At 49.4% G+C, this 20068-nt stretch overlaps 2 protein-coding genes across 8 annotated transcripts in view; both read right to left on the reverse strand.

Moving 5' to 3' along the window:
- Window positions 1-707, reverse strand: part of LOC132505416 (cytochrome P450 3A28-like) — a 76497-nt gene extending 75790 nt beyond the window's left edge. The window contains exon 1 of the mRNA XM_060123491.1: window positions 681-707. The gene's annotated coding sequence lies outside the window, so the exon portion shown is untranslated. The remainder of the gene's footprint in view (window positions 1-680) is intronic.
- A 194-nt stretch (window positions 708-901) lies between these two features.
- Window positions 902-19765, reverse strand: ZSCAN25 (zinc finger and SCAN domain containing 25). Of its 7 annotated transcripts, none has more exons than XM_060123482.1 (8): window positions 19564-19726; window positions 18873-18997; window positions 17135-17551; window positions 15787-15988; window positions 15086-15177; window positions 13618-13765; window positions 8549-9420; window positions 902-1030 (listed from the first exon to the last, which is right to left on the reverse strand). In XM_060123482.1, the coding sequence occupies exons 3-7, from the start codon at window positions 17519-17521 to the stop codon at window positions 8588-8590; spliced, it is 1662 nt and encodes a 553-aa protein (XP_059979465.1). In that variant the 5' UTR covers window positions 17522-17551; window positions 18873-18997; window positions 19564-19726; the 3' UTR covers window positions 902-1030; window positions 8549-8587. The 7 variants fall into 7 exon arrangements, with proteins under 7 accessions (XP_059979465.1, XP_059979464.1, XP_059979463.1 ...); XM_060123481.1 differs by having other exon boundaries at window positions 961-1051; XM_060123480.1 differs by lacking the exons at window positions 902-1030; window positions 19564-19726 and adding an exon at window positions 19739-19765 and having other exon boundaries at window positions 7542-9420.
- Between the last annotated feature and the right edge of the window lie 303 nt (window positions 19766-20068).

Below are 20068 nucleotides of genomic sequence, written 5' to 3' on the forward strand. Positions count from 1 at the left end.
CTTCCACTTTGCAGAGTTCACCTCAACTCTACCCCAAACAGGATTGTTGGAGTCGAGTTTAAAGAGTTTTTTAATTTTAATGTTTTGATTTAAATTGACAGCAGACATGGAAAAAGAACACTTATGGCCTTTCTCCCCATGATTTTGCCTTAACCAATACTTTTATATTTCCCCAACACCAGACAAGGAAAAAGAGTTTACCGAGCTGGTTGATCAGAGCCCAAGGAGTTCTCTGGTCCATATTTTATGAAGGGCAGTGTGCCCTAAAGGGTCATCATCCAGGCATGAAGCTCCCTTCCTTCCAGCCTGGCCCCCGACTGCTCATCTTCTATCCGTATGTCTGGTTGGAGTCTCCACTTAGGTCCAGTCACTTCTCTCGCTCTCTGTCTCTCTCTCTCCCCACCATGCCTGAGCACACAGGTCCTCAATTCAGATCTGGGGCTGAGAGTGGGAAGCAAGGGAGGCCAAAGCTACTTTTCAGCCCACCTTTTACCAGTGAGCCCATGATGGAGGTTACTGGGTGTAACTCAGATACTAACAGAGTTGTACTTTGGCTCAAAGTTTGCTCTTGTTCCTTGAACATATTGTTTCCTTGGGATCCCTCAGGAGTTGGGACTATTGGATTTCAGCTCTCCTGGGTCTCTAATCATAAAACTACAATAATAGTCATAAAATCTCACCTCAAACCCATGAAAATGATGTGAAGAAAAGCTGACGTCAGCATGGAGAAGAGGTCTTCGTATGCATTTACTATAATGGTGAATAATACAATGGTTTGGCCTCAAGGTAAAAAAAAAAAAAAAAAGAACAAGAAAAAGATTTAAAAAAAAAAAGTTGGGGGGAAAAAAAAAGTTGGGGGGGAGGCAGCGACGAATAAATTTGAAAGACCTTCAACTGACCTTGCTCATCCATGGGTTGTGAGGACACTGCCTGCTCTGATGCCTACTTTTCCAAGGAAGGGCGTAGGATAAGATAACCCTTCTCTTACAGCAAACACCTTTTCAGCCTGGTTCAAGTCCTGGTCTGGAGGCTGTAAATAAGAAGGAATGACCTGCACACAGATCAATTATAAAAAGTTCAGAAGCTCAGCCACTCTTATAGACTTGATAACATAAACCCAATCGTGTGAAGATACCAAAATGTTAACTTCTATTTAAAAATAAAATGTTCAAGAAGAAAGGGTAGGGGACTTCCCTAGTGGTCCAGCAGTTAAGACTCCAGCTCTCAATGCAGGGGGCCCGGGTACGATCCCTGGTAGGGGAACTGAGATCCCACAGACCACAACTAAGCCCACGTGCCGCAATGAAGAGCCCACGCGCCACAAAGAAGACCCAGTGCGGCCAAAATAAATAATAAATTAAAATAAATTTTTTTTAAAAAGAAGGGGAAAAAATAGTTCCATTATCTACGTTTTTAAAATAGTTTGTTTTTGTTTTTGTTTTTGCGGCACGCTGGCCTCTCACTGTTGTGGCCTCTCCCGTTGTGGAGCACAGGCTCTGGATGCGCAGGCTCAGCGGCCACGGCTCACGGGCCCAGCCGCTCCGCGGCATGTGGGATCCTCCCGGACCGGGGCACAAACCCGTGTCCCCTGAATCGGCAGGCAGACTCTCAACCACTGCGCCACCAGGGAAGCCCCCCCAGTTACATTTTAAACAAGTTCCCCAGGTGATTTTGATGTAAGTGGTCTTCAGATGACACTGAGAATCTCTGTTGAAAAGCATTGTTAAAAGATAAACTGAGGCATAGTAAAAATTTTAAGAGTTTATCTGAGCAAAAATCATTCCAGCCACAGGATGTAGGGGTAAGACATTCACAGAGAAGACAAGAAGGCAAAGGGAGGAAATTACTTGAGTGGCATAGCTTAGGCTGCCTTATACAGGAAAGTCAAGTTGGCTGTTTGTGATTGGTTGTCCTTAGGTTTCGATTTTTTTTAACCTTGAGGCATTTACAGGCTGAGGTTTTGGTTTGCTTATATAGGCTGCCAAGGCTTTAGAATCACCTCTAATGGTCTCCTTGTTTAATTAATTTAACAGCATGACCAGTGATTTGAGCTACCATCTTTATTATAAGCTAAATTTCCATATAGAGCTGGGTCTGTTTCTGAACCCTGTATTCCACTCCATCCCTCCATGTGTGCTACCACCACGCTGTTTAAACTCTTGGTTTTTCCACCTCTTATTTTCCATTCTTTCCATTAGCACCTTAGAATGCTTAGAACTGAAGACTGGGAAAACCTAGTGGGAACACTGGTTCTCAACGATAAACTGCTTATCGTTCACTCTGTTCTTCCAGTTCACAGCACATGCTGAGCCCTTCCACAGGAGTCAGCGAAATGTCTAGATGATAGAGACCGGATTTTCTCAGATTCTTCACAGACGTGGAGATGGTGTAAGACGCAAACAGCTTCTGCAGGTGGGACTCAAGAAGGCAAATACAGACTTCTACCACCACTTTTTCCCAGTCTCTCTAAAAGCTAATATACCACCTTCTCAATAAAACACATTTTTTAACTAGGAAGGGAAAACATGAAGCAAGCTCTTACGTCTGCCCTATTTCCTGGTCTCTGGCCACTTAGACGGTGGTGCACGTGGCAGCGATGGCAGACCTTTTACTGGAACCTCTCTGCTCTTCCAAACTGCTTCTCTTAAGTCCCTCTGCTTCTCAGGGACCAACACCTGCATCACCCACCCCCGCTTCCATCCTCACTCTCCCAGCAGTTTAAATTCCCAGCGACAAACACAAGGAAGACAATTGCCTACCCTCCCCACTTTATAACAAATGTTTCCTGAAATTTTTTATTGAAACAGGTCAGTCCTGGGAATGGGCTGGATAAGACCAATCTCTAGAAATATGCCCTTCACTGAAGATAATAAAGAAAAATAAGGCAAGATAGGAATATGAAATTGTAAGAAGCCCAAGTGAATTTCTTTGACTTGTAGAATTTCTAAGTGAATTCAACATAACTGCAATTGGCAGGACAGCAGCTACAGATGACTGTCAGATCGGGGGCCTCTAGGGGGGCAAATTGCTGCAGGGTTCTTCCCTCCTAAGGCACCCACAAGAGAGCCTTCTAGCTACGAAAAAGGTAGAAATCCAGGTCTTTCATCCATTCAAGTATTTATGACTACTGTGGGCCTTAGGAGACCTTATCATGGAGGCAAAAAAGTTGGAACTGGCTGCACTGTGCTTCACTGGCTCTCACTGCGCATGCGTTCACTGAGGATGGTGAACCTAGCCCCAGGCAAAAGCTCACTGCTGTGTGGAGTAGTGCAGCAGGTGCTTGCCTGAAAGGAACCCAAAGCAACCACCAAGGCTGCCTGTGATAGACCCCAGCACCCCATCCTGAGATTCCACTCCAAAAGCTCTTGGCTCTGCTTGGCAACACTACATTTAACCCACGTGATCTCTAGTAACTCCTTTGTTTTCTAGAAATTAGGCCAGGGCTCTTTAAGGTTAGCAGGAAATAGCTCCAGGCCTTGGAAGCCCAGTCCTTTCAATAGCTAAACCATCTAAGTCTTTTCAGCTCTTACCCTGAACCCCAAGGGCAGGGGTTCTCGGCCAGGGTCAGTTTTGCCCCCAGGGGACATTTAGCTGGGCCTGGAAACATCTTTAGTTGCCATCAAGTAGATTGAGGCCAAGGATCCTGCTAAACAGCCTACCATGCACAAAAAAGCCAGGGCAGCCTCCAAGACAAAGAACTTCCTGACACAAAGGGAGAATAGTGGGGAGGCTGAGAAACTTGGGCAAAGTTTAAAAGAACAAGTAGACTCTAGAGAAATGTGTTCTGCCAGTTCCTTTCCCTGTCTCAGAAGTAGACTTGCAACCAGCTTATTTTTTAAGAAACAAAGGTTCTCATACTTTTCCCTAGGCCGGGATAAAACAGGTACGGAAAGTATTTTTAGCACACTTAATCAGCCTGCAGACAACATTCACCCTGGCATACACTTTGAGAAGCAATTTTTTAATGCGTTAGCTCCCCAGGACACACCTTGGGCAGAAAGTTACCTGGTTCTGTTAACACCCAGGGGATAAAATGGGGTTTCTCTTACAAAGGTCACACCCCTTGGGAGTGGCACCTTTCCTGTCACAGCAGCATGGCCCACGACGCGCAGCCAGGCCCTGAAGTGCACATTAGCCCTGTGTGAGGGAACTGCAGACACCCAATCATACACAGTGAAGGCTAAATATAAAGTGACCAAATATCCCTGTTTGTCCTGGAGTCCCATTTACACCACTGTCCTGACATAATTAATAGCACTTCCCTTCACTCTCAAAAGGGGCAGGAAATGCACAAGATGATCTTGTAACACCCTGTCACACCAGACAGCAAAGAAGCTATCAGAGATGATTAGGGTTATGTCCATTTAGGAGCCAATGTGAAGAGGTTCCCACTGGCCAAAAGTGAAATGATTTGAGGATCAATAAGAATAACAACTGTGGTGCATTGGTTTGAATTCATTAATGCATTTTGATTAAAAAATAATAATAACTGATCACTTTTATAAGAAGCAAAGCCACCAGATCATTATTATTGTGAAGACAGGTAAATAAAGGGAAGGAAGAGTCAAGCATTTCCTTTCCTCTAGGAACTGTATCTAATAGTGAGGGGAAATTTCTTTTTTTTTTTGAGGGGAAATTTCTTACAGAAGCTTTCCAGCTAATAAACGAAGAATCTTTTATAATCTTTTATAGAATTAATGAAATAAATGCATTTAGGCTCCCAACATCATATAATGAGAAACAACCAGACATGCCACCATCTGCAATGTGTTCTTGCCAAAGTGTGAAATACAAATCTGGCTACACCTCTACACCTAAGTTTTTAGTTAATCAGATGGCAGAGAGCTATATTAAATTATGCCATAAGTATGAAAACAATAAAATTCAGAGTGTCAGAAACTCCACAGGATAAATAATTCAGTTGTTTCAATAAATGAATTGCAAGGGGAGGGGAATTTCCCTGGCGGTTCAGTGGTTAGGGCTCCACGCTTCTATTGCAGGGGGTGTGGGTTCGATCCCTGGTCAGGGAACTAAGATCCCACAAGCCATGCAGCGCGGCCAAATAAAAAATTACAATTAAAAAAAAATTTCTTTTCAAGGGGAAAAAGGGATAGGAACTATAGATTATTAGCCTTAGAAGACAAACCAATAAATTAAAATTTACGGATCTTACTTTTTTTTTTTTTTTTGGCTGCATTGGGTCTTCGTTGCTGCGCACGGGTTTTCTCTAGTTTTGGCGAGCGGGAGCTACTCTTTGTTGCAGTGTACAGGCTTCTCATTGTGGTGGCTTCTCTTGTTGTGGAGCACGGCCTCTAGGTGCACTGGCTTCAGTAGTTGTGGCACACAAGCTCAGTAGTTGTGGCACGTGGGCTCAGTAGTTGTGGCTCGCGGGCTCTAGGGTGCAGGCTCAGTAGTTGTAGTGCATGGGCTTAGTTACTCCATGGCATGTGGGATCTTCCCAGACCAGGGCTCAAACCCGTGTCCCCTGCATTGGCAGGTGGCTTCTTAAACCACTGCGCCACCAGGGAAGTCTTCTTACTTTGATCTTAAAGAAGGTTTTTTTTAAATTGTGGGGTTTTTTTTTTTAAATATTAATTTGGAATTAAGCAACTGCTCAGTTTCTTAGGTATGATAATAGTATTGTGGGTTTTTGGGTTTTTTTTAAGAATCCTTACCATTTAGAGGTATACACTGAAATATCTATAAACAACATTTGGGATTTGCTTTAAAATACTTCAACTGGGGAGGAAGATGAGGAGGAGGATGGGGTAGAGATAAAACAAGATTGGTTATGAGTATATATTAAAATTGAATGGGCTTCCCTGGTGGCGCAGTGGTTGAGAGTCCGCCTGTCCATGCAGGGGACACGGGTTCGTGCCCCGGTCTGGGAAGATCCCACATGCCGCGGAGCGGCTGGGCCCGTGAGCCATGGCTGCTGAGCCTGTACGTCCGGAGCCTGTGCTCTGCAACGGGAGAGGCCACAACAGTGAGAGGCCCGTGTACCGCAAAAAAATAAATAAAAAAATAAAGTTGAATGATGAATACATGAGGATTCATTTATCTATGTTTGAAATTTTCTATTATGAAAAATTCCTAAATAGAAAAATACAGAAAACAATATTTGACATTTGAATAGATACCAAAAATAAGGCTACTACAACTCCATGGGGAAAGATTTCTTCTGAGACTCTTTTGAGGAACTGTCCATGAGCTTTGGTCTCAAAGCGGACAGGGGAGCCCACGTGGGAAAGACAGCAAGGCCTCTTACAGAAGCTCCCTCAAGAGATCTCAACTGACTGGAAACCCAGTGTATGATCAGAGAATCTACCACTTAATTCAGGTAAACAGAAGCCCATTGATGAGCAACTCGGAGGCCACGCTGGCCCCAAACTCCCCGCCTAGCTCTGGAATACAGACCTTCCAGAAAAGGCCAAACTCAGGTCAGGTCAGCCCCCACGTCACACAGACTACAGGCCAGAGGCTTAGGAAAAGCCTCTTACTGGGTTTGGCCTCCAGGTGGCTGTAAGCCTTGCCTGGCTTGTCTGGGGCATGGGGAAGAAAAGAGCTGACTCTGCATCTGGATCTCGATGTTGCTGAGAAGTAGCAGCCCAGCATCTCAGAGAATGGACATCTCACAGCGCCCTGGTCAGCGCAGCCTCATGGGGACAACTGAAGGGCCAGGAGATCATTCGCTAAATCAAAAGTAAACACCACGATTATCTGCCAAGAAATGAGTGATAAAATAATGTTTTTCAAGGTGGACTGAGTAATGTAACTCTCTGTATTAAAGTCATTACCATTTACTTTATTTACAATGAAAAATGGGGAGAAAAAAATCCCAGTGAAAGAGTGTATTATCAAGAGGCACCGTGAGACAAATCACATCTTGCAATTACAGGACACAGTCCAAAGACAGACTAACTTACAGTCCCGTCAGAAAACTAATCACTCAGCAGCCAGTGTCCAAAGGCACAGCATTACAACACTGCAGCACGGTCTAGGCTAGTTAGGCGGTTTCCAGAATGTCCAAGAGAAAGGAAAACCTTTAACGACGGCAAAGCTTAAACACATTTACAAACACTGCATCTTCTCATTTTTTAAAAAATGTGTTTTTTTGATGCCTACAAACATCTTTGTCTTTCGTTAATTGGCACTCATGCAAAACAGACTGCTACCGTCTCATCATCTCCAGGTGGCCCTGAGGACCCCAAGTACCTCTCAGATGACAAGGACCGAGATGCACTGAGGACGGAGATGATTCAGGAACAAGAGGTAGGTGGTGGCGAATGCATTTCAGGGCCAGCTGACAGGACTGAGGCACAGGCTCAGATGCCAGGTCCAAAGGGTCCCTGGGAACAGCCACGGGTTCCACTTTGGGTGGTTCTGAAGATCAAATACATTGACCAACACGTAAGCTCCACGAGGACAGGGATTTCCCACCCCACCTCCACACCCCGCCTATTTTATTCATTGATGTACCTCAAGCACCTAGAAGAGTTCCTGGCACACTGTCGGGCCTCAATAAATATTTGTGGAACGAGTCAAGTGAGAAAACAGGGAAGCAGCACATTTTATATATTGTAAAGGGCCATCAAATACAGGGTATTAATACTAGTTCATCTTTCGGCCCCATTTAATTAGAATTTTATACAGACCTGGACGTTTGTTTAAAATACTCTCATGTTTATACACTGATCAAAAGCAAAATATTAATTTCCTAACAGATGTGTGGACAGTTGTTATTGTTCAAGGAATAATGGAATGGGGAAACCACCAACGAGTAGACTGTCACAGAGACAAAGGGGGCCGCAAATAAAGTAAAATAAAGGAGGCTGCCTGAGCGACCCCAGCTGGGAGGAAAAGATCAGGCACCTGGAGGGGCAGGGCAGAAGGAGCGCAGAATGAGCCTGAGAGGACTTCCTCTCTCTTGGCACTCGCTGTGAAGGGAACTGAGGGCGCTCTGCGTTATTAACGAGTCTGCTTCCAGGGCCCAATCACAAGCTCCAGGGGAATGAGGTCTCATCTGTCTCGTTCACTGCACTCCCAGAACCAGGCGCACAGTAGGTGTTATTTAGCAAATAAATATCTGTTAAATGGAAAAGAGAATTGGGGGAAGGAAGGGAGACAGAGCTAATGGTCTTGCAGGGACACAGCCCTCAGAAAAATGAGGTTCAAGCTGCCGACACGGGACAAGATTTCACCTTGACAACCAGACTCGCTCAGGAGGTGGACGTGAACATCCACTGAAGGAGAAAAACCAGGACCTGAACTGAAACTCCGGATACCGCTTCCTCAAAAAGGGTAAGAGAAAGTACGAGCACCACCTGGGTGGGAGACGTGAGATGCTGTGCCCTCTGGCCTCTCAAATAAACCAGGCCTCTCCCCTCCCCTATGTGTAAAATGAGTGGAAAGAAAATGGGTGAAAGCGCCTCTCTGCCCCCAACGTCCCTCAACGCCCCCAACCCTTCAGTGAGTAAAGGGGGGGCGCATCCTCCAATGAGGTCTCCCTCCACCTGGTGGTTCCAGAAGGCCCCACCTTCTCCGGCACCTTCTGTGAGCAAAAGACGGGCATTTCGGCCGGGCGCCCTCACTGCCCTGGGGTCTCCTGGCGATGCTGCGTCTTCTGGTGCCGGTTGAGGATGGACCGCTGGTTGAAGCTCCGGCCACAGGCAGGGCAGCAATAGGGCTTCTCCCCAGTGTGGATCCTCTGGTGCCTGACCAGCCGCTCCCCCTTGCTGAACCGCTTCCCGCACACCTGGCAGCCGTAGGGCTTCTCCCCGGTGTGGGCCCGCCGGTGCACGGCCAGGTTGGCATTCCTGCTGAAGCGCTTGCCGCACTCGCAGGTGTAGGGCTTCTCCCCGGTGTGCGTCCGCCGGTGCACCTGCAGGTGCTGCCGGCGGCTGAAGCTCTTCCAGCAGTCCCCGCACTGGAAGGGCTTCTCGCCCGTGTGGCTCCTCTGGTGGACCTCCAGGTGGTGCCGCTGGCTGAAGGTCTTCCAGCACTCGCCGCACGCGTACGGCCGCCTGCCCAAGTGGGTCCGCTGGTGCTTCAGGAGGTACTCACGCAGCGCGAAGCCTTTCCCACACTCCCCGCAGCCATAGGACTTGTCTTCTTCATGGGTCCGCTGGTGTCTGACCAGATTTGAGCTCCGACTGAAGCCTTTTCCGCACTCGGGACACTGGAAAGGCTTCCAGAAGGAGCTGTGGGTCTTGAGGTCATCAGGCAGGGGGGCAATGCCGCGCTGGGGAGGGGGCGGCCCGGGCGCGTTCCCCACCAAGCTCCTGGCCTCCTGCTCACAGGTTCTTCCGAGCTCCGGGACCTGGAGAGAGGCTTCCCCAAACCTCTCTGCCGGCCCCCGAGCAAGCGGCCCCTTGGGGTCTGCCGGCTGGGTCTTCGCCTCCTTTTCCTTGCTCCCCAGGCCTACAGGACAAGGGAGATACAGACCGATACTGAAACAGATCTGAAGGTAAACTTCCATGTTAGAACCTGGCTTCTAAGGGTGTCCCACTAACAATTCCTTCTTTTTTCCTTTAACCAACAACCTCAGTACATTTGACTTTCTCTGACTCTAAAACCAGACATTCCTTTACTTCTTTCCATCTGTTACGGACTGTTTGTGTTCCCTCCTAAATTCACAGGTTGAAGCTCTAAGCCCCCAGGTGCTATTAGGAGGTGAGGCCTCTGGGCACTAATTAGCTGAGGGCATGAGGGTGGAGCCCCCAGGATGGGATTATGTCCTCTAAGAAGAGAAGCCAGAGCTGGCTCTCTGCACACACAGAGGTCATGTGAGCATGATCCTTCATGATGGGATTAAGGTCCTTATAAAAAAAGGAAGAGACACAAGATGTCTCTCTCCCTCAGCCACGTGATGACAAGGCAAGAAGGTGGCCACCCATGAACCAGGAAGACAGGCCCTCACCAGACAACAAATATGCCAGCAACTGGATCCTGGACTTCCCAGCTTCCAGAACTGTGAGCTATAAATGTCTGTTGTCTAAGCCACCCATTCTCTGGTATTGTGTTACAGTAGCCCAAGCTCAGACAATCTCCATGCCCTTTTACAGAACAGTCTGCTAAATTCTAATGCCCTCCCTCTTAACTTCCTACTAAGTCAGACTTTGCTTTCCTTCAAAATCTAACTCAATGGTTTCCTCTAAGGAACTTGCCCAGATTACTGCCCCACCCTGGGTCTCATCAACACATATACTCAATTAGCACCGTTTATTCCGCACTTACTTACGACTGACCTTGTTGCACGTGCTATTCTATGGTCATCTGAGATGTTCAGCTTCCCCAGGATCACAGACCTGTTCCAGTAACGGGGAGCTCCCGGCACTGCACATCCTCCCTCAGCTCACTATCCCTGCTCGCACGGTGCCCTCCACCTCACCCTGTTTTATTAACCTGGGTCTCTGGGAGCCTGGCACAGGGACTGACTCAGGGGAGACACTTCATGACTGCCGGATAAGTGAATGAACCCAGTCTGTACCAGACTACCTCTACATCGGCGTATTTATTAGGACTGAAACACCCTTCTACAAGTCCTTCCTGTGATCCCTCTTATACCCTCTCTAAATTAATAGCTGTTTACAGAAGATCAAGAGGAAGGGAAGGAGAAGAGAGAAAAGAGGTACTAGGGAGCAAAGAAGCCAAAAAGAAAAGAAGATGGAAATGACAGGTGATGCTTAAACGGGAAAGAGTCGTTTCAGGCAAGCCCATTAAAAGATAAAGGGAGGGACTTCCCTGGTGGCACAGTGGTTAAGAATCGTCCTGCCAGGGGACTTCCCTGGTGGCGCAGTGGTTAAGAATCCGCCTGCCAATGCAGGGGACATGGGTTCAACCCCTGGTCCAGGAAGATCCCACATGCCGCGGAGCAACTAAGCCCATGCGCCACAACTGCTGAGCCTGTGCTCTGGAGCCCGCGAGCCACAACTACTGAGCCCATGTGCCACAACTACTGAAGCCCCCGCGCCTACAGCCTGTGCTCTGCAACAAGAGAGGCCACCGCAATGAGAAGCCTGCGCACCACAACTAAGAGTAGCCCCCTCTCTCCGCAACTAGAGAAAGCCCATGCTCAGCAACAAAGACCCAATACAGCCAAAAATAGTAAATAAATTTCTTAAAAAAAAAAAAAAAAAAGAATCCGCCTGCCAATGCAGGGGACACGGGTTCGAGCCCTGCTCTGGGAAGATCCCACATGCTGCGGAGCAACTAAGTCTGTGCACCACAACTACTGAGCCTGCGCTCTAGAGCACATGAGCCACAACTACTGAAGCCCACACACCTAGACCCCATACTCCACAACAAGAGAAGCCACCGCAATGAGAAGCCCGCGCACCACAACGAAGAGTAGCCCCCGCTCGCCGCAACTAGAGAAAGCCCGCGCCCAGCAATGAAGACCCAACGCAGCCAAAAATAAATTAATTTTTAAAAAAAAAGATAAAGGGAAAAAGAACGTTTCATGCCTCGTGATGTGATAAAATATGAAGGACACAGCTCTCACTTCTGATGTATTCTTTTATTTCGCAAAAGTAAGTGTGCAAAACATAAAGAGCTGAAAGAATTTTCATAATGAAGATGACCATTAAATAGCAGCCACTTTAAGAAACAACATCACCAGAAGCCCCTCCCGTCCCCTCCCCTCCGGAGACTGGTGACACCAACCTGCCCCCAGGGTAACGTGTTATCCAGGCTTTTATCACCATAAAGTATGGTGATAAAGTTCCCAGGCTTTACATATTTGATTCACACATTGTGTCTGCTTCTGCTCAATATTACGCCTGTGTGATTCACCTACATCGTGGTGTAGCTGTAGTTGCACTACATTCTCTCTCATCAGTGTACGATGTTATACCGTAAGAGTATATGACACTCTCCTTATTAATCTGGCTGATATTCATCTGGGTAGTTTCCAGGTTTGAGGTGTTATGTACAGCAAAATTAAAATTAAATGCAATGCATGAACCTAACTGGACGTGGGGAAATGTGAGTACGAGCTAGATATTATGTATCATGGAATTTATGTTTATTTTCTCAGGCCCAATCCTAGACAGTTGTCAATGCAAGAGCGGCAATCACATGGGAAGAACTCTCAGGAAGACTCAAGGTTGAGACGGCTAGGGGATGCTATGCTTGGGAAGCAGACCTCCGGCTCACCCAGTCTCAGCGTAAACGTTAGGGAAGTACGTGGGTTGTTTTGAAACAGTGAGCGGATAAGAGGACAAGCATAAAGCCAGCGTCTCTAGAACAGTCAGAATGGCCAGGAGGGTGTAAAAACTTGCTGGGAACACAGTGGCGGCCTTGGCAGAGGCCCGTCCGCAGCGCCAGGATGAAGGCGCTAGGATGCCGGCACCTCCATGGGTGCACACGCACGGCTCCTGCGCTCTGCATTTACCTCGGAGGGGTTCCATGTCCTTTGCCATCACAGAAATCGCACATCTCTTCATCATGGGTGACAGCCTTGTACTGGACCCAGGCCTCCCAGTATACTGCCACTGACACTACTCTGTGATGACCGCTAGTCAAAAATCCACATTTAACTTTACAGTCGGCCCTCCGTATCCAAGCTTCCTCATCCGCAGATTCAACCAACAGCAGATCATGCGGGACTGTAGTACGTATTCATTGAAAAAAACCCACGTGTAAGTGGACGCACACAGATCAAACCTCTGTTGTTAATGGGTCGACTGTACGACACTTTTGCATGTTTTAAGATGAAAAAAGACCAGGAGACGTCAGTACAGGTGAGTGGTCAGCACATGACTTACAAAGAAGTGATGAGAGGAGGAAGGAGAGAATCAGAGGGAACAAAGGAGGGGGCCCTTCGCAGCCATGGTTCCCCTCTCCCCACCGCCCACCCCATCCAAGCCGCGGGGCTGTCACCCCTCGTCCCTAGCCCTCCGCAGTGTTCACCGGCTGTCCCTGGTGGGCCCTCGGTGTGCACTTCCCAAGCTCACCCTTCCCTCCTACCTTCTCCTGCAGCTTCTCCCCCACAAGCACCTTTCCTCCCAGCTCTGACCCCAGGTAAAACCCGGCTGCCACCTGAGACGCCCGGCCAGGGCCCTGCTTGCTCTGCAACACCAGCCCACACCAGCCCCATCCACTGCTGAGATCCCACTGCAGCCCCGTGCCCTCCTGCACCCACACACTGTGTGCTCCGAGGTTTCATGAACGTCAGTCCTGCCCCAACACAGAACTGCTAACGTGGGGCCTGCACACAAGGGAGCGCTCCATAAACACAGGCTGGTGAAAGAGATCAGAGGATCCCCCTTTCGCTGCTTTTCTCTTGCTCTCAAGCCCTCAGTCCCCTTCAACTACAGACACAGTAGGAGTTCGTTCAGGGCATCCTAACGACCGAACTGTCTCATTTCAGCCAGAATAACTACCTGGTGTTTTCTTGCTCCTTGTCTGCTCCTCTCCTGACCCAGGAAAGCACCTCGCCAGCTCCTATGCGCCTTGGTCCACGCGCTTTCCACAGACCCATTTACTCATCTGCCATGATATTCCCTTCCTTTATCAGTAGCATCAGGTTCTGAAATCTGGGGCAAGGACAACCACCCTGACCTACAGCTTTCACAACTCCTCAGTTTCTTACCTCCGAGATGGAAACAGTCTTACCTGGAGGTGAGACCCCGCAGTCCTGGGGCTCCACGTACTCCCCAAGGCAGTCTATCTGGGCTGGGGTCACGTGCCTCCACTCCTCCTCGGGGAAAGCCAGGGCCATGTCTTTAAATGGGCCCAACCCCTGAAACAGCACAGGAGATGGCTATAGATAAAGAAATAATCCCGAGGCAGGAGCAGTGGAAAAGCAGAGAGACACAGGGGACGACATTCCAGGGGAGAACAGAGCAGGAAGACAGAAGGAATGCGGGTCCCTAGATGGTTCCGAGGGGCCAGAAGGGCCTCCCTCTCCACAGTTTAATGGCAGAGAACGATGGACTTGTCTGAGCCACTGTATTTTTGAGCCTCTGCTGCAGCCACTTGGCTGGTACCCAACAACTGCGGCCTCTAACTTCCACCGTTCAGTCACCTCCGCTCGATCCTCATGTTTGATGGAGACTGGGAGCTGCTGTTTAGCCCCTCAACCAGAACTGACTGTCCCTCAGAGATAAGTAAAAACTCGGGCTGGCCCTGCCTCAAGAACAACGCTGTGTTGAAATCAATGTGTCATCGTCATGACACCGTGAAGAACTACTGTGGTAGAAGGAGAGGCTCTGACCAAATTCAAAAACTTGGATGTCCTTTCTTCATCTCCTCTAAACAATATGCTTGGAAAACAGAAACAGCAAACAGCACAGGCATCAACCCTTGCCCAAATACGACTTTAGTGAGCTCAAACTTGAGTCACTTCTGGGAATTCCCACAGGAGGGGCCAGAGAGACCACTCGGCTCAGGGCTCCTGGGAGCGCCCACCCGAGTCGCTTCCCTCCTGCTGACGTGGGGGGAGGATGGGGTCCAGAGGAAGAGCAGCGGCAGAAGTATCCATAAAGCGCCTCCACAAAGGGTACTGACCTCCTGGCCATCCACCACACCCTAGATCACGCCTCTGGGATTTCCACCACTAATGTCTTCCTCCTCACAATTACAAGAGTAATACTGAGTCGATGGAGGAAAAAAAGAAAAAATAAAAACAAAGAGTAATCCAAATGAGTGAACTGAGCCTCATGCCTAGACCCTAAGGCAGGGGTCCCCAACCCCCAGACCGGTACCGGACCGCGGCCTGTTAGGAACCGGGCCGCACAGCAGGAGGTGAGCGGTGAGCGAGTGAAGCTTCCTCTGCCGCCCCCATCGCTCCCCATCGCTCGAATTACTGCCTGAACCATCCCCCCACAGCCATCCGTGGAAAACTTGTCCTCCACGAAACCAGTCCCTGGTGCCAAAAAGGTTGGGGACCGCTGGCATAAGGCTCAATTCAAATTAATAACTGAGGATGTAGTGGAGAAGACGAAGCTGTCACATCTATCAGAACAAGAAAGGTAGAATAATTCAACTCTGCGGACGGTGCTCTGCTGTGAGGAGAAATCTTGGGGAAGGTGAGCCTCATTCAAAGCGACATCACGATCCCTGAAGAGCAGTCACAGCTCACCTGGGATCCAGCTGTAAGGAACCCCACTGCCATCTCCTGGTCTCTGGTGCTCACTGCAGGGAGGCCAGGACCAGCCGGAAGAACTGGCAGAGCTGAGCAGGGAGATAAACCAGGAGCAGGATTAGCGCTGTCCTGCAGCAGCTCGTCCACAGGCGTCTAGTGCCTGACACAGAACCCCAGGAACCATAAGGAGACTCCAGACAGGTAGGTGTGGGTGTACCCTACCCTGTTCTAACCCTGTTCTCAGCTAGGAAAAAGGGCCCGACCCAATATGCGCTGCCCTTCAGGGCTGTTCACGCTCCCAAGTCACGCTACAGCAATAACCCCCCTTGAGATTCAGCAACACAATAAGTCACGTCACTTTTAGGGATTCAGTTTATCTGCCCACTTAAAAAATATATCCCTACATGTCAGCTACATACTTCCTGGCAGTTTCTAGAAGGGATGTGAGGGAAAGGAGAAGAAATGATAAGAGAGCGTGATACCAGATATCCCCCGCAGAAATCAGGAGATCGAGCTATAGAAAACAATTTCACTTCATCTGTTTCCTACTGAAGTCCAGGAAGTAGCCAGGAAAACCCAGAACTGCACGCTACAGGTAACTTAGTTTATCAACTGCAGGGTTTGTAAAGGAAAGGGGAGAGGGCAGGGCACAAAGCACCCTTTTCTGTGCCCTTTCTTCCTCACTGCTTGCAGCTTACCCTGCTCCTGGAAGGCCTGCGTCCCCTCTCCAGGATCCTGGTTGAGCTGCTCCTCAGCGCCTTGGTCGAGGCCTTGAATTCCTTCCCCATGGGGCAGCCCCCACTCGGGTTTGACCTCCACGGGCCCCAGGTGGACACTTGGCTCCCAAGGACCTCTGCAAAGTGCTGTCTCCTCCTGCTCTCCCTGCACACGGCACGGAACCTAAGAACAGGCCCCAACACCTATTAGAATGAGGCCTGCATAAGGCTGTTATGAAAGGAGTTGAATTAAAACCTAAAAAAGAGACCCACTGCAGCTGCAGGGGAGACAAAGGACAAGCTGGCTCAGCTCTTCCCCAGGACATGAGTGAGAAGGTGAAAAGGAGGCTAAACTGTCTTTATCAGGCGCTGAGCAACTTCTGTGCATCCATGCCATTTACAAGGGTCCCTTCTGCCCACGTCAATACTGATCAAAGTCCACCATGAACAGTATCACAGAGAGATGTTATTATTATTCCAATGAGAACTTTAGCCCAAAACACTCACTATTAGAAAAAAGATTCCCCAATTACAGATGCTGAAAGTAAAAAATACAAAGCCTAGACTGTGCAGAGAATCAGTGAGAAAAAAAACTGCTCTAGAAATAGCAAGGAAAACCAGAACTCACAAGAACAGGCCTTTCCTGGTCCACTTTTAAGCTCCTTGGTAGGGAGTAAAAAAACAAAACAACTCTCTTAGGACTATACAGGAAGTCAGGGGTGACTGCGGTGGGAAAAGGGAAAACAAAATGAAGACAGATTGTTACCTGCAAGCAAGACAGTAACGTTCAGTCCTGCCCTCTCTTTCCCAGACGGCAATCGGGAAACTACCAGAGAGGGACAGACACATGGCCAGAGTCCCAAGGGAGCATCTGAGATGCAAAGTCACTCACTACGTGAGCCGTCTCAGCCAACGTCCCAGACGTGGAAACGGCACTGTTCCAGACAATGCTTCTCAGGAAGAATACTCACCAAGTGGAATTCCAGAATTCCCTGCATCACCACATGCATCTCTGCCCAAAGAGGAATGAGTCTACCAGGGCCCTTGAAATAGATCACAACTGCCTTCTTTGGACCCGAGGCTCACAAGGGAAATATGGCCAGGCCTCTGCCCTGATGACCAAAAAAGGAGCTGACAGCCCTTCCACCGGCCCTGCGTCTACCCTGGGAATGGCTTTCCTTGATGAAAACTCCTCTGCCCTCCAAAATGTACCCCAGATGGTCGGGGAGCAGAGGAGGGAGATTCTGCGCCTCATCCACTCCCACTGCTTCCTCAAACCTCTCGCTTCCCGCACCAACAGAACGAGACCCAGATCCCCCTTCTCACCCACCGCCTTGGCCTCCAGGGCTCCCTCCGTGAAGCCCTCCACCACGGCCACAAGGGCTTTGCCGCTCTCCGGGCTGTGCTCCCGAATCCAGGCGTAGAACTCCCGGGGCAGGATGGTCAGGAACTGCTCCAGCACGAGCAGCTCCAGGATCTGCTCCTTGGTGTGCAGCTCGGGGCGCAGCCACTGGCGACAGAGCTCCTGGAGCTCCCTGAGGGCCTCCTGGGGACCAGCCGCCTCCTGGTAGCGGAACTGCCGAAACCTCAGGCGAAAAGTCTCCGGGCTGGGGCCTTCCCTCGCCCTGCCCCACGGCAACTCTTTCTCCAGTTTTACCACAGGGACACCCATTTGCTGCTGACGATCTTCTGCCATCCCTGGACACTCTTTAAGCATCTTCACACTCCCTCCCAGAAGACTGAGGGTCTGTTGGCAAGACCAGACAGACAATGAGAACAGCATAAATAAGACACAGGGAAGGTCAGGTCATCCCAGTTCTGTTCTCTACATCAATGAAATTAGGACTTAGCTTATACCCACAAATAGCTTAAAATCTCAAGAGAGAGACAACACTACAATCATAGAAAAATATAAGATGGGTTATAACTAGGTTAGTCACCAGGGTCCACTCTTCCAACACTAAATATACATTTGACATGTATCTATGCCTGACCCACAGAAACCAGAAATACAACAGAGAACAAGATAGACAAGGTGCTTGCCCTATGAAACTCACATACTGGTACAGCAGACAGGAAAAAAAAAAAAATTAGGGAATTCCCTGGCGGTCCAGTGGTTAGGATTCCGCACTTTCACTGCCGAGGGAACAGGTTCAGTACCTGGTGGGGGAAACTAAGATCCCCGCAAGCCCCATACGCTTGGCCAAAAAAAATGAAACAAATAAATTTAAATTATAAATGGGGATAAGTTCTAAAAACGAAGTAAGGAGGGTGTTAATGGGGACAATCAACTTGGAGATGTGGGGACTTCCCTGGTGGTCCAGTGTCCGAGGCTCCTCGCTCCCAGTGCAGGGGGCCTGGTTTTGATCCCTGGTCGGGGAACTAGATCCCATGTGCCACAACTAAAGATCCCCCACATGGCAACCAAGATCCCGCGTGCCACAGCTAAGACCCTGCGCAGCCAAATAAATAAATATTTAAAAAAAAAAAAAAAAAACCTTGGGCTTCCCTGGTGGCGCAGTGGTTGAGAGTCCACCTGCTGATGCAGGGGACACGGGTTCGTGCCCCAGTCCGGGAAGATCCCACATGCCGCGGAGCGGCTGGGCCCGTGAGCCATGGCCGCTGAGCCTGCGCGTCCGGAGCCTGTGCTCCGCAACAGGAGAGGCCACAGCAGTGAGAGGCCTGCGTACCGCAAAAAAAAAAAAAAAAATTTGGAGACTTGGAGAAGGCTTTTCTGAATAAATAATGCTTAGGCTAAGACCCAACGAATGAATGAGATGAGCCAATGATTGAAAGAGCATTCCAGGCAAAAGCCTTAGGGCTAGAAATTACTCTGCAGTCTGAGAACACGCCCCAGTGCAGTGTGGCTTCAGCAGGGTGAGGGAGGGAAAGAGCTCAGAGGCAGGCGGAAACCACATTACCGAGGGCCTGGGCACACACTAAGAATTATGGGCTTTACTCTTATTCCTTATTTTAGTGGGGAGATACATGTTCTTCAAAGGTCACTCTGCCTGGGAAGTGTCAATAGAGAATAGATAAGAAGGGTCAAGAAGGGAAACTGCGCTTACCGTGGTCCAAGCAGGAGATAAGAGACTTAGATCAATGTGGTGACAGAGAAGCAGACAAAGTTAAGACATCTGGGAGGTAAAACCAATAGACATGCTGGTGGCTAGGATGTGACGGTGTACTCAGCCTAAAGAAAACAACAGAACAATATATATATATATATCATTACTTTAATTGATCAAAAGATTTCTAACTTGTGTAGGCTTTACCATTCAGAAAGCATGTGAGCACATACTCTCATTTAATACTCCAAGTGTCTGCTTAACATTCTATTGGAAGTTTCTGTATCTACCTATCTACCTAGGTATCTACCTACCTACCTACCTACCTATCTTAAATCTATTTACATTTTCAGTCTATTCCTTTTCTCTGCTGCATCAATTGAGATTTCTCTTTCCTGGCTTTCTAGCTATTGCATTTGTTCATGGTTGCATTTACCGCATTATAGTACGAATGTTTACCCCTGTGTCTCCCTCCGTCTGCCAGATTCCCTTTAGTCAGGAAAGGTCCTCACTCATCTTTTACCCCTAGCACTCGACAAACAGGCTTCCCATGGTTTCTTTAAATGAGCGTCTGGTTCTAGAACGACCACTCTCGCTCTTCACAGTGTTCCGCTTTGGTTCAAGAGATCAGGGTCGTGGACACCCCTCCGTTAAGGCAACCCTGGCCGGGCGGGATCAGCCTGGCTCCTACCTGAGCCCAGCGCGGTGCGGCCCCCCGGGTCCCGACCCGCAAAGACTCGGTGCCGCGGGAGTCAGCTCCGGGGAGACGCGCCGCCCGCGGCGACAGCCTCGCAGCTGCCGAGGCCCGCAGCAGGCCCTCAGCCCGGCCCCGGATCCCCGGCCACCTCCGCCCCGCAGCCCCGCACCTGTGCCGGGCTCGCCCAGGCCCGCGGCGGATCGGAAGTGGGCGACGGACGCTGTCAGACAGGTGCGTCAAGGAAGGGCCCCTTCCGTTTCCCCTCTAGGACTCTCGGAGGCCGGTGCGTCTCGATGGTCGCTCGTCCCCGGGGACCGTTCGGGAGCGCGCGCTGGACCACCAGGGGCTCCTACCCCGCCTACTTACTCCCCTGGAGGCTCGCAGTCGCCAGGCCCCTTTGCGCCTCCATGCCTTTGCACCTGCGTTCCCCCGGTGGGAAGGACCCTCCGGACGCACCGCCGGGTACCGCGCCTCCCTCAAAGACTTTAGAGACCCGTCG

This window comes from Lagenorhynchus albirostris, chromosome 15 (assembly GCF_949774975.1).
Source record: "Lagenorhynchus albirostris chromosome 15, mLagAlb1.1, whole genome shotgun sequence".
NCBI classification, from domain to species: domain Eukaryota; kingdom Metazoa; phylum Chordata; class Mammalia; order Artiodactyla; family Delphinidae; genus Lagenorhynchus; species Lagenorhynchus albirostris.

Bases quoted from the DNA above. Each gene is read 5' to 3' on its own strand.
- ZSCAN25 (XM_060123482.1), bottom strand. From the start codon at position 17,521: ATGCTTAAAGAGTGTCCAGGGATGGCAGAAGATCGTCAGCAGCAAATG. The intron at 15,989-17,134 runs GTGGGTGAGAAG...GCCTGTTCTTAG, and splicing joins GAGCCCTGGAGGCCAAGGCG to GTTCCGTGCCGTGTGCAGGG. The intron at 13,766-15,085 runs GTGAGCTGTGAC...CTTTATCTATAG, and splicing joins TCCTTACAGCTGGATCCCAG to CCATCTCCTGTGCTGTTTCA.